The sequence below is a fragment of the Solea solea genome, chromosome 20 (genome assembly GCF_958295425.1).
Source record: "Solea solea chromosome 20, fSolSol10.1, whole genome shotgun sequence".
Taxonomy (NCBI): Eukaryota; Metazoa; Chordata; class Actinopteri; order Pleuronectiformes; family Soleidae; genus Solea; species Solea solea.
The window spans coordinates 20336915-20351240 of record NC_081153.1 but is presented as its reverse complement, the minus strand read 5'-3'; the positions used below and the strand labels follow the sequence as shown (position 1 = coordinate 20351240).

At 40.9% G+C, this 14326-nt stretch overlaps 1 protein-coding gene across 2 annotated transcripts; it reads right to left on the bottom strand.

Annotated features, from left to right (window-relative positions):
* Positions 1–1317: 1317 nt before the first annotated feature.
* On the bottom strand, positions 1318–13783 carry tfap2e (transcription factor AP-2 epsilon). Of its 2 annotated transcripts, none has more exons than XM_058618323.1 (7): positions 13656–13783; positions 10984–11427; positions 8950–9004; positions 5721–5952; positions 3872–3990; positions 3262–3400; positions 1318–2282 (listed from the first exon to the last, which is right to left on the bottom strand). In XM_058618323.1, the coding sequence occupies exons 1-7, from the start codon at positions 13689–13691 to the stop codon at positions 2021–2023; spliced, it is 1287 nt and encodes a 428-aa protein (XP_058474306.1). In that variant the 5' UTR covers positions 13692–13783; the 3' UTR covers positions 1318–2020. The 2 variants fall into 2 exon arrangements, with proteins under 2 accessions (XP_058474306.1, XP_058474307.1); XM_058618324.1 differs by lacking the exon at positions 13656–13783 and adding an exon at positions 12826–13093.
* Positions 13784–14326: the final 543 nt, after the last annotated feature.

Below are 14326 nucleotides of genomic sequence, written 5' to 3'. Positions count from 1 at the left end.
CTTCTCCACCAGTCTGAGGTTTACTCGTGTCGTTTCCTCTTCCTCACTTCCTCCGACAACAGTTGTCTCTGCTTCTTTCTCACCAGCTCTGCCATGATGGACGTCTAAAATAACATTATCACTGCCTCGATCTTATAGCTGGTACCTGGCTGTGGGTGTGTGTGTAGTATGTAGTGCTTGCCAGACCCGTGACCCAGAGTCCTGAGAATCAGCGGCCCTGATCTTGCAAAGCTGGTTTCCCATGAACAGACGGTAGGGGCAGTGGAGACAAGACATTTAACCGTTACAATGACTCCAAAACTGTTCAATTATGGTATAAATCCTGCATAATTCCACTTTAAAGGGAGCCATGTGGTGAAGTAGTGGTTAGCACTGTTGCCTCACAGCAAGAAGGTCACTGATTTGAATCCCAGTTTGAACAAGGACCTTTCTGTGTGGATGTTACATGTTCTTCTCATGTACTCCAGTTTCCTCCAACAGTCCAAAACATGCAGAGGTTAATTGAACACTAAACTCACGGTGTGTTGTGGTTGTTGTCCTGTGGTGGACTGGTGACCTGTCCAGGTCAGCTAGGTTGGGCTCCAGCTTCCCCATGAGCCATAAAAGCCTCACACGACAATTTTCTTTTTATAATCGTCAGACAATGTATGAACTCAACAATTAGTCACTCAGTCAATCAAACAAACCAGAGAATAATCAATGATGAACTCAAGTGTCAGTTAGACCTGGTCATGACCTTTACTGTGGAAGAGAGGATAGACTTTGCCTGCAGTAATCAATAAAAATATTATGATCATAGCAATAAAAGCTGAATAAACGTGCCATTAGTTTTTGTCGTTTTAGATTAAAACATAAAAACACAGTCATAAAACCCAGCTGCTCACTTCTTAATTCTTTAATAATATATTACATTTATGCCGTAATACAATAATAATAATAACAACAACAGTAATAACATTAATAATAAACAGACACAGAAAGTACAAAATGATTTGCGTTGTGTTTTTTTTTTTAAGTTACCAGCACGTCGTACTTCAAAATAAAACAAATCTCCTTTAGCTGCCGCTTTGACTCCTCCCCCTGACCCTCACTGCCAGTGTACCAAGAGAACTCCATTTCCCATGACCACCCGCTACGGATCACAACACGTGGAAGTTTATGCTGTCCAATCAGGTGGAGCTAAAAGTCTCGCAGAAGTCTCCAGAGGAGCAAAGAGCAGGTCGTTCTCTCAGATATGGCTTACGATGTTTCCCAAGGTGAGTTCAGTCCAAAAAAAAGTGTAAGTGCGTGTGTGTGCGTGTGTGTGTGTGTGGGGGGGGGGTAAAGGTAAGGATGAGAGTACAGGGCTGGGTATTGTTTACACATTTCAATACAGAATCCATATCTGGACTTTGATACTAACTCCTGAATGAGACTTTCTTCAGTACCAATGTTATGAAGTCCATTTTCACAAAAATAACATCACACATTACGGTAAAATCCTTTAGTTTTAGTGCACAGTCAGCTCTTCTCAACATACCTCCATTCATTAAACAAGCACCGCCATGCCACAGAAGTACTGAAATTTGATACCCAGGCCAAGATTTGATCGATACCACAGAAGTATTGAAGTTGGATACCCAGCCCTACTTGAGTTTAATATAAAATGGGGTTATTAAAAATCATAAAATCATGACTGCCATGTGTAGGAACTCATCCTGAAGATTTTGTCTTTTTGTCGACGCCATCGCGACACAAACCAGCTACTGAGAAGAAGAAGAGGTCCATGCGTCGTTTCGAGTGAGGTGGTTGTGGACACATACAGTATTACAGTACAGATATCATCATAATCCCCACCTCTGTGATGCGAGGGGTCTCTGAGAGGTAAAAGTCTCAGTTTTTATCCTGAGGGCAAAGGTCAAAGACACAGAGGGGCACACGGAAGTCTTCCACCCCCCACCCCCCGCCCTCTTTTTCCTCTTCCTCTCTGCCTCTCATCCATCCATCCATCCATGTCACCACACTTTTGTTCGTTCGTCCTCTATTTGCGGTGCTTCATCTCCTTGTCGTGGTGGCTCTTCCCTCCACCTTCTCCTTTGTCCAGCATTTTGATGGCCTCGATCAGGTAGCTCTGGAAGGCGGAGAGCGCGGCGCAGATGGCGGGGCCTCCGAAGCCGTGGGTGAGCAGGCTGAAGTGGGTGAGGCTTCCCTGGACTCCTGGCTCCAGACACGGGGTGGGTCGACTGCCGCCTAGCGGGGAACGGTCCTGGGACATGAGGTCTACAAACTCCTTACAGACTTCCCTGAGAGGAAACAAGAGGTTGGATTTCTTTATTATTTATTCATCCAGAGATTTGTGGCTCATACTGAGGCTCAGGTTCAGTTTTATTTCAAAATGATTCAAGTTGTTGGTTGTCAGAAAAATGAATGTCAACAGTTTTTGCTTAAAAAATAGTAAGGCACGCTGCTACAAAGGTACAAAAAAACTATTGATTATCATCCCTATGTGACTGAAAACATTAAAACATCAATCAAACTTGGCTGAAAATTGATGCATACAAGGCAAACTTTGCACAGGTTCTGCAGATTAAAAAGAAAGGATGAACCCAATACTCTGCATCGTTAACTGGTAAAAATAAGAATTAGTGACTTTGACCGTTGTCATGTAACCAGAAAATGAGTGAAGGCTGCACGTGTCTGCCATGCTGATGTTTTTTGAAATGTCTAATTAAAGCTAGGTGGTAAATACATCCATACCACTGAGATTTAAAATCTTAAAAAATTACGATTTACTGATACTGAGTATCAGTAGAAAGTCTCGTTGGTGGATAAACCTGGGATATTTAAACCTGCATGAAGCTGATTTAAAAAAAAAGAAAAAAGAAAAAACATGATTAACACTGTTTCCATCTGTGCTGTGGTGTCACTTTCACCTCGGCTGGAAACAGAAACAAAACTCCATAGCGCTCGTGATCTTTTTAAAATTTTAAATATGTGGGCTATTCCAGGTTTCAAAGAAAATAAGGATTACTACAAACTTTCATGCTTACAGCTATGCTATTTGCTACACTAACGGCCAGAAGATGAAGTTCTTGCTGTCCCATCGATGCCGACTGCAGCCCTAGCCAATAATGTGTCCATTACAGAGTCATTTAAGTGAAAAACCTTCTTTAACTTGGGATTTAACTATTTTTTGACCAGTGGGGATTTGGTAAAAAGAGAAAAGACAGAGAAGTTGCAGCTGTGGCCTGAAATAATCCGTGCTCAGACGGTGAGACTCACTTGGTGGCGAGCAGCATGCTGCGCCGTGTCGGGAGCTGCTCTGGTTCGCTCTGCCTGCACAGATACTCAGCTGTCGCTCTGGCTGGAAACTCTGTCTCGCACACGTAACCAAAGTCCCGCGCCAGATGGACAGCCTCACCTGAGGAGCAGGAGGAAGAGGAGAGAGTGAAGCAAATACAAAACAAGTCCAAAAACAGACTCTCCTCTCCATTAGTTAAGGGGGAAAGCAGCTACTGTTGTACGTCTGTGTGTTTTTCAGGGGTCAACATTACAGTAATTATCCATGTAAATGGGTTTAAGTGATGCACAATCGACGGGTCAGTTCAGGTCAAGGTCAAGAGACAAACTCTGCAGCCATTTTTCTCACTTTTGCTGCTCAAACAGTTCACTGCACTTTGGCTTCAAGAAGCAGCAGCAGCAGCAGCAGCAGCAGTGCACACGCACACAAAAGCATCAGTTGAACCCTGTTATGACTGTTTATTCATGTCTGCTCATGTGAGGATTTTTCTATGTGAATATGTGTCTCAATCTGTCAGGATACATGCAGGTCACATGTGTGTGTGTGTGTGTGTGTGTGTGTGTGTGTGTGTGTGTGTGCGCGTTTCCCTACCCTCCACTAGAGATGTTAGCAGAGTGACGTTGGCTGCCTTGCGTCGCCCGGCGGGCAGGTTGAGGCCAATCTTCTCCAGACGCTCTCTCAGACAGCGGCCACCATTCTTTGACTTCGCCCTGAGGGGGAGGAGACAGAGAGAGCACTTTTTAGGAGATGCTCCTTGGGTGAGTGTGTGTGTGTTTGCTTGAATTTGTTGCCTCTTTAGGACCTTTTTCTGGCATAAACACTGACTTTGTCAGGACCAGTCGTCCACATGGAGACTAAAACCATGGTCCTAATGAGGCAGAACCTCATTTCTGAGGATTTGGAAATGTTTAGGGCTAAGATTTATGATTGTGGTTAGGTTAAGGTGAGGGTTAAGGGCATTAACTGGTTAAGGTTAGAGATGAAGCAGTGTTAAGACCGTCCAGATGAATGTACGTCCATGCAGTGTCCTAAGACAAATAGCTGTGTGAGCCTGTGCCCAGGGTGTGTTTGGCTTTATTGGTTCTGCTGTGGTGTGTTTGTGTGTGTGTGTGTGTTTCTAGATCATGTCTATGGTAAAGAGCGTGTGTGTGTGTGTGTGTGTGTGTGGCTAACTTCTCCCTATGTCTCCTGTCAGAACTAATGGTGTCTTGTATTTATTTCTTTATTTTGCTTTCATCCCTGATTTATTGCTTTTATCTTCCTTGTCTGCTCTCATCCAGTCATCTTCATTTACCATTTCTAAGAAACATTCTTGACATTCAATTGACCCACAGCAGTGGGAGAGGAAATAGCTCTCCTCTATATGTTAGGCCTTTTTTATTATTATTAATTCCTGCATTAGAAACCTGACTTTAAAGCCCACTGTGTAATATTTTAGAAGGGTTTTATTGGCAGAAATTTAATTTACTACGTCTAAGTATGTTTTTACAGCCGTATTATCACTTAAAAGTAATAATCATTTAGCTTTCGTGACCTTAATATAAGCCTTGTGCTTGCATTTCACGGAGCTATGAAAAATGAAGAAGAATGACATCCTTTCTGGTATGTGAGGGCCACCGTAGTTTCTTTATGCTCTTTGTGAAGGGAGGGGAGAGCGGACGAGTCCTCCGTCTCACCTTTAGATGTCACTAATTCTTACATTACTGTACTTTAAGCCAAAGTAAAGTTGTTGAAGTGGAGCTGATATTAACTATATTATAGATAACTGGGGGTTTATCAAGATATATGCATCACATTCTTTCTAAAACAATCTTACTTTCAGCCACACTATACTAACATGCCATAAACTGAAGAGAATAAAAGTAAATGTAGTGGGTGATATAGAGGGGATTATTATTCATAGAATGCATTTATTCTCCTAAATATCTTTTAATTATGTCTTCTTGAAGTACTTTAGCTTCTAACAACCAATCATAAAACCCTGAGGCTGTGATTCATTAAACCACATTGCTTCTCTTGTGATTTAGTCCCATGACGCACACTGGGTCCTCGGCTCTGGACCTATGATTAAGAGTTCATTTAAAATACTGTACCATACGTGAGTCAGAAGTGGTTGTTAGTGCTTAGTAAAGACGAAGTTCATTCAAACTAAAGTAAGTAAGTTGTCTTCATAGCACTTGCACATTTTCATTTAGGTATTAACAACCAAAGTATAAAAACACTTAATTTGGTAACACTTAAATAAATGTTCATACAATCTAAAATAAGCATGTTGTCTATGTAGAACGTGCATATTTAAGCTTGAATGAACTTAATTCCAGTGTAGAAACCTTTATTAGGTCCAAAAAAACAACTCATTTAAGGTTTATTTTTGTGTCGACTTCAGATTCTTGCTCCCTAGAACAACATCACGCTCACTCATTCCCCATCCTCCTCTCACCTGCGGAGGACTCCACCCAGCAGAGACGCGTTGAGGCACTCAGGTGGAGAGAGGCGGCGCTGCACCTCCCCGACCGTCACTTTGTACTTGGAGGTGGAGCTGAGCAAGGATAGGCGACCCGGGACAGAACAGAACACCTCGGCTGGGTTGGACACGGAACCCATACTGAGACCCTCCTTGCATAGGGACAAGGCTGACAGGGACGAGCCGTTCAGCTTGGACGGGATAGGAACTGTGAGAAAAAATTGGAAAAGTTTTAACTCATTTATACACAAACAACACAGAAACACCAAAATCCAGAGTTGAAACTGTGACAGCAACAGCACACAGAGGCAAACAAAAGAGGTAAACGGTGAATAAAGATCATCAGTCCTAAACATATGTCTCGTGCAATGACAATAGTGTTGTGTGAATGACTCCTCATTAATCTATGCAGCGTAATCTTCTCCCCCGTGTCGACAGCTCTAAATCCGGAGCGCTGCTTGTTGACTCTGTTGCCTAAAACTGCAGCTTGTTTCATTACAGTTGTGCATTTTCAAATAGCTTCATTTCACACCTGCAAGAGCTCAATTTGCACATCACGAAACTTTTAGGGCTGATCTGTGTGTAATGTGCACCAACTGCTAACTTGCAGCAAGGTTTTAAAAACAGATGTGAGAGTTGGCAGAGAGACCTGACCCTGATTATCTTTGCCGTGTGTTGATGAGATTAACCCCCGGATTCTGCAGGTACCATGAATCTATATGTTTGTATAATCTGTGTTTGGAACAGATTTCCTTTTGCTTTAAAAAAAATATTTTTTAAATACTTTGAACGGTGAATATTTTTTCAGAACTATGTGTAATCACTGTGGCCAATATTTTACATTGAATACATTCATATTTGGCGTAATCATCCTAAAGCTCTTACTCTTTTTTATTAATAAGCTTTTTTTAGGTGTTGCACAGAAAAACTGTAAACAGTAAATAGATATTACTTCAGTTCCTAACACCTAAAATAAGTTAATTCAAACTAAATTTACCAAGTTATATGAGGAGAACTTGCTTATTTTAGTTTAATTTAGGTGTTAAAGCGGTTAAAGCAACCATTTTCTTTTTACAGTGTAGGCTTTTTGGCTTTCAATTCAACGAAGTTTGTTTAAGCTCAAAAAAATGTCATAAATTAACTATTAAAAATCTAAATACTGCCTCTCAGCCTGTGTATCTGGGATTAACTCCAATTTAACCCCAGATCAGATGACAACAATGAATGAATGTACACCCAAAAAAATGACTTCACCTTAAACCTAGACTATCTGCCCATCTATGAGTGCAGAAGAGAACATTTTGGGCATTTAATTGCATCTATTGGTGAGACTGCAGATTGTAACAAATCTCTAAAAACTCCTCCTCTCACCCTTTTCCTAGAGCATCAGGGAACTATATACGGAGGCCTTTACAGACCAAAAAGGATGATGCTCAGCGTTTATTTTCATAGTAAGCTACACCAGTTCAATTTATATTTATTAATTTATGATTTTTATTAAAAAAAAAAATTTCTGGCTAGTTTATTCCCTCCTTAATGTTACATACTGGAGCTTTAAGGCATGATTATAAGGATGACAGGAAGTGATGAGGCTCAGTGTCACTGTCTTCAGGGAAAATATGTTTTTTTTTGGTCAAAATAGAGCGAAGCAAAGCACAAGACGGCAGGGTCAGAGAACTCATTTAGTCAGTAGTTGTTAAGTGTTTTAGTAAGAATATTCACTATGTAATAATACAGTAAATGACTCCAAGTCTCCTTCCAGGCCTCTGTCTCACTCTTTCTTTGATCTTCTCTATTCAAAGAGACATATCGTGTGTGAATGACTGACATCAGCCTGGGTGGTTTCCTCACAGAGCAACGATTCCCCAACAAACTGGTAAGAAAAATCTCCTAAAATCCAATCATTCACAATCACAGCCAGTGGATGAAACAGCAGTGAGGACAGAGTTTCCTCTCTGTCGACCCCTCCCTCTCTTTTCTCTCCTTCTCTTATCATCTTGCACCCCCTCCCTCCCTCACTCCCTCACTCCATCTCTTTCTTTCTGTTTTTTTCTTTTCCCTATATTCTGTTTTCTTCTTCTTTTCGGATTTTCTTATTCACAAGGGCTTTTTTGTTTCTCCACGCTGCCGTCGTGCCAGAGCAGAGACTCACTGTGGTGACTGATCACTTTCTAAACGTGTGGCAAACAAGTGCAATCTCTGTTTGTCTGTCTGTCAGATTCAGTCAGACCCACTTTGGAATCAGGCGCACACTGAGCTTCTTCTTCCTCTGGGACTTTAGATTCAGACGATTACATCTCTGTTATTGTGAAAACTTTACGGCACCGAGACGTTAAAACCAGCGAGATGAATACATTGAATTAGAACTGTTTGAATACCAAAGACAGTTTTTCAATTATTTTCACTAAATATGGAAGAAAATGTATAAGGAGAAATAAATAAAAGCAAATTGTCTCTTTTTTTAATGCACCACTACACTCCATCACACTGTCTGTACCAGGGGGGTTTGGCTGAGTGAGATTTTCACACTATCACAGCGCACCAGCTTCAAATCCAACTTGAGTTTTCTAATCGTGCCCCTGTGTTTTCTGCCGCTCACACTCACACTGTTATTAGAGCCATCATATATATGGCTCTCTCTCTCTCTCTCTCTCTATATATATATATATATATATATATATATTCTGCAAATTTCCCCACAACTCCTCTTTTATCGTCTTCCTCTTTCCTTTTATGCCTTGGCCCACTTCCCTCTCTCTCCTCTCCACTCTAATCCTTCTCTTTTTCACACACACACACACACACACACACACACACACACACACACACACACACACACTCACTCTCTCATATGACCATGAACAGTTCATTAAGAATGTGTGCCTTTGGGGTGAAGTCTGCAGCTGAGTGTTAGAGGACTTCTTGACTTCAAATGAAATAGCAAAACAGAATTATTTATAGTGTGTGTGTGTGTGTGTGTGTGTGTGTGTGCAACAGCGAGAGAGAGAGAGAGAGAGAGAGAGAGAGAGAGAGAGAGAGAGACTGGTGTTGGAGTGCCCCTAAACACAAAACCCCCTTCAGCACATATAGCACAATTATATAGGTGCACACAAATGCACACACACACTCACTTTCTCTCCCTCTCTCTCTCTCACGCACACACACACACACACACACACACAGAGCTCTCTCTCCCACCTCTTACCTTTTTTAATGACAGAGTGGTCGAGGATGCCCAGGGCCGATCCTTCCTCCATTCCCTGTGTCAGACAGACAGACAGTCACTATCATTTATCAATGGACACACACACACACACACACACACTTTCTCTGAGGCCAAACTAAGATAGAAGGTCCAACATTTAGTTCTCTTTCACACACACACAGTGAATGTGAGTCCTCTCCATATTCACGTAAAACTTTTTTTTTCCAAACTAAATGACATTGTTTAATCATGTTTTACACACAACTTGACAACAATTGTGTAAGTGCATTTTTTTAAATGATCACAGTTTATATTTTTATAGTTTCATTTTTATGTTATGTTATTAGTTATTTTTTAGGAGCTTTATGTAGTAAAAATGTTTTTGATGAAAACGTCCCTCTGTTATTCACTGGCCGACAAACACACAAAAATGACTTCAGTTGGCAACATTTAAATTAATAAGGTTGAAATAAGTTGTATAACTTAATCACGTGTTGTTTATATTAGCTCAATTCATTGAGATGTTGCCAGCTTTAAAGTCAGGTCAACCATTTTCTTTTTCCAGGGTCAGAGCTCAAATCATAGCACCAAAAATACAATTTCAAATATTCTAAAAAAAAAAAAAAATCACTCAAATAACTGTTTTTCAAATAAATATAATGAGCAAAATACAAATAAGGGATTTCACTTTTCACTTTGACTTAAAAACTGAAACTATTGAATGTAAAAACAGGCGCTGTGTTACTGAATTACTGAAAACCATTGCATTTCATTTGATCTTTTCCATTCTCCCGGAATAAAAGCGTCTCCTCTCGGATGTCTCTCCTTTGTGCTGAATTTATAAGAGGCTTCAGACGCGCAGGATATAATCCATTAATCAAATAAAGGTCCTTGTCAGGTGGGAGCGTTTAACAGCAACATGCCCGCGCGCTGACTCTTCGCCTGGCGCTGATGCCGCTGCTGCGTTTCTTTTCTATTAATGACCATAAAGATCAATTGGTCTCGGTGTGTGTGAGTGTGTGTGTGTGTGTTTGTCTTTTTCCTGCGAGGAGGCAACAAACAACAGCGTCTGCAGCTGCACCTGCTGCTGCTGCTGCAGGGAGGCTGAGGCTGCTGCTCAATAAACCATAGAAACTATTCTTCTCTACAAAAATCAAAAAGGAAAAAAAAAATCACTTTGTCTTTGTGCGAGACGCCGGATAACGCCGAGGTTAACAGTGTGGGTGCAGGAATGAATAATAAACTGGCCTGTTACCAAATAATCACCACTTTTATTGTTATTTTCTTTAAATAAAATTGAATCATTCAAAAATGAATTAATTTATAGACTCGTTACCTTTAAATTTCTGTGGCAAAAAGGGCATTATAAAATCCACTTAAGTGAAAATGTTAATGTTAACTTGACTTAGTTCATCCTAAGTCAAATCAATTACATAAAACACACAATTTTATTCTGATGGAAACTAATATTCCAGACATTCAATATTATTTTGATTATTTTGATATTTTGACTAATTGATTTCCTCTTTATTTATGTTTAACAGCAAAGCTGCTCGTGTGATATTTCTTATTTTAAATACATTTTTAAAATAGCCTGAAGGCCTGAAGGTGGTAATTAAAAAATACAAAATAAAAATTGTAAATATAGCCTAATATATAAGGAGTTAATGAGAGCACATTCTTATTATAATTGCGATATTTTATTAGGTGTTTATGAAGTCATTTGTAGAATTGTAAATAGTGTAAATGGAAGATAAATGACCTCAAGGCCTTGATGCAGCTTTTATGTTACATGTTACATTACATGTTCCCGCGATAACAGGTGTTTTCAATATTTTGTTTATAATAATGGATTATGGATTATTATAAATTACTGGAAGTAAAATCATCGAAAAAGTAAGGAATATGTTTTGCGTGCTGCTTGGATGAAATGCCGAGTGACTTTTACGCACGCACTTTGCATAAAATGTAAGCAGCTTCAGCGCGATTGGGGAAAAAATGAACAAAAACAAAAAAAAACAAATCTCCAGTCACCTGCAGATCCTCCAGGCCGTGATGTCCCAGGTGCATCCCTAGAGGACCGTCCCCAAGAGCGGCAGCGCCTTCCCCGAGACCGTGGAGCAGCCGGGGCACAGCTGGATACTCCCGCCGGGGGTCGAGGCTCAGAGCCCGGTGAGACTGTGACAGCAGCCCCCCTTCCTCGGAGCGCGACCTCTGCGAGTGCCATGCCGCTTGTTGATGCTGATGGATGGAGTTGATGGAGGGATAAGGGTCCGACAGGTGGGAATAGGCCGAGTCCTGGCTCTGGGAGTATGACAGGGAAGACTGGGCGTAAGGGGGAGGAAAGTACGGAGGCTGGAAGTCAGAGGCCGGGGTGTGGCAGAGCGGAGGAGCTGAGGAGTAGGCGGCCTGGTTCAGGGAGGAGAGCTGGGAGAGGCGCCCACCCGGCGAAGAACCGCTGAGTCCGTCTGCGCGGTCCTGCGGAGAAGAATAAAACATTAGGAAGTTTGTTTTATCAACTCTTTATCAAAACCCAACACAAACACAATGATTACGCAGGAAAAGAGTCTAAACAAAACCACACAAGCACAAACTTGTTCCAATATTTCACTTGGACACAGAAACATGAATTAATTATAAATGATTTCCATTTTTTTTAGGATGGTTGGAAAAAGCAGCAGCAGCAGCAGCTGGAAGTGATGCGCACTGACACGAGACGCCGTTGGCATCGCCGCTTTAACAGTGTCACAAAGGTCATGGCCACCAAGATGCTGCACAAAGGACAGGGGACAGGTAATACACAACAATCACACAAACACCTCACCACGGCAGAAGGAAGGGAGGGGTGTAAACAACAACACACACACACACACCTGACCCACACAACCAAGATAATAATAATTTAAAAAAAAGGTAATTTATGTCATAAAGAGCAGGAAACGAAATGTGAATTTAATGTAAAAAGTGTTTGTCTCTCTGTGTGTATTTGCTACCTCTTTATTAGCTTTTTTGACATAGACACTAAACTTGTCAGGTCCAATAATCCTCATGAAGACCAAAACCTGGTCCTAATGAGGCAGAACCTCATTTCTGAGGAAAGTTTAGAGCTAAGATTTGTTTAGGCTGTCCAAATGAATGATATCAATGAATTAAAAAAAAAAAAATGTGTTTCTATGTGTGTGTGTGTGTACATCCTGCTAAAATTGGATTTATTGTAAAAGCTAGGTCACCCGAAATCAATCAATGCTATTGTGGTGGAACCGTGTCCATTATCTGCCACGGCACAGATGGCCACTACCACGCAGGTCACACACACTTACACACACATACTGTATATATATATATGTACACATATACTGTATATGTTTCTTCTTTTATCCTAACACAAGTTATTGGGTTGAGACTGCATCTGAGGGCGCAGACCACCCTGTCGCGCGTCACGATGAGTGTTCGCAGTGTCTGCGTGGACACTCCACTGTCACTGTAGGTCTCACTCGCTGTGACACTGCGCAGACAAAGAGCATCTCCTGCTACAGTAAACGCACAGTTCAGAGCAGTTCACACTTTTAACACCGGGGAGAGAGAATCATCCACACTTCTCACAAACGTGTTTAACTCCGCGATAAAAGCGCATGAAGATAATAATTATCAGTCACGTTCATTATTCTCTCAGTTCGACAGCTGGTGCCACAGGTGTAATAATGCAACTCATTCATTAAATGACTCTCATGATACAGCCATTTACAAGAAAAAACATGTTCACCCACTTTTAAAAGTAAATAATACGCATGTTTTTCAAGGTTTGGTCTAAAATATTTAATCCTAAAACGAATTATTGATCAAAAGACATGAGAAAAAAGTGTTTATTAAACTCACCATAGCGGAATAGGTGTGGATTAACATCTGGACCACTGTGATGTCTCCCAAACTTAAAATTCAACACGATGCGCACCGTTCCAACGAGCTGTCACCCAAAAATATGATTCCCGAGACGTAAAATCCAGGCGGTTTTAACGCTCCATTCAACTCAAAACTTATTGGCTTTCCTTTTTTCTCGCTGCTCCGTGGAACTATTTACACACAGATGTCAAGAAGCCACTGCTGCTGCTGATGATGATGATGCTGCTGATGCCAGATATACACACACGCAACACAGAGTCCCGCAGCCTCTCCATGAGCGCACTACTTATAGGTTTTGCGCGCACCCGGCAGAAAGAGGGGAGGGGTCGACAGGGTCCACTTCTCTTAAAGAGATATATTCATCCACTTATCGCTTGTTAATACACACACACACATACACACTGCACTTTAATATTTTTGGCACAATATTTTAACATACTGGCACAGGATTGTACAGCACTCCAGGTTTTACGCACGTTTTACGCACCCCGTTACACTAGTTTTCCCAATATTTTGTTCATGTCAACTTTACAATAATGTGACAAAAATCAAATTTTAAACATTAAAATAACATTTTAAATCGATTTTACACACGAACATCCAAGTATTTTTTAGCCAAAGATTAGGACTTTCTTGGTTGTTTTTTATGTTCTTTAAATGAAATCACTCAGGCTATTTTCAAACTGCCGGCACCATTTGCTGCCTCTTTTTTTCCATCACACAACAGAGTTTTAGCTGCTGAAGTAAATGTATAAATAAGTAAGCAATTTATACGACAGGAAAGAAACTGTGATGCCGTTTTTTACCTGCAAAATATCAGTCTTGCGTGATTTCCAGAGCATGGTGGTGGTGATGATGAGGATGGTGAAGCTCCAACTGATGGGCTGAACGTGACGCGGTGGATGGATGGAGGCTGAAGGTGCAGAAGATGAGTGAGTTTAGTTTGAGACGATGCAGGAGTTTGTATGGATGAGTCAGAGAGAATAGAGACGCTGTTAGGGAGGGGGGGCTCAGATACAGGAGAGGGCGGGAGGTGACAGGAGTCGAGGGGGGAAGCTGATTGAAAACTTCTTTCACGGCTGTACAAAGAATAAAGGATCCGGGATGAGGCGCTGAATAAGGAAGAAAAAAAACACGGCTGGTCTGTGATAATAATCACACATCACATGACCAAAAAAATGCAAATTGTAGACGTTATTTACACTGATTTACATAAATTCACAACTTAAAATGATTAAACTTGAGAAATGCATTTAAACACATACTTAATGTAAAGATCAATTTGTCGAATCTGTTTACTGTCAGATTTGATTTGATGTTACATCGACCTTTAATCAACATGTGTGGCTACTTCTATTATCTCTGGTTTTTAATTATTATTATTTAAATTTAAACAACATACATAGTTGTCTAAAAACAAGAGGGAGAGCGACAGACAACCATTCAGCAAATGAGTTTTGAGATCAAAAATCTTAGG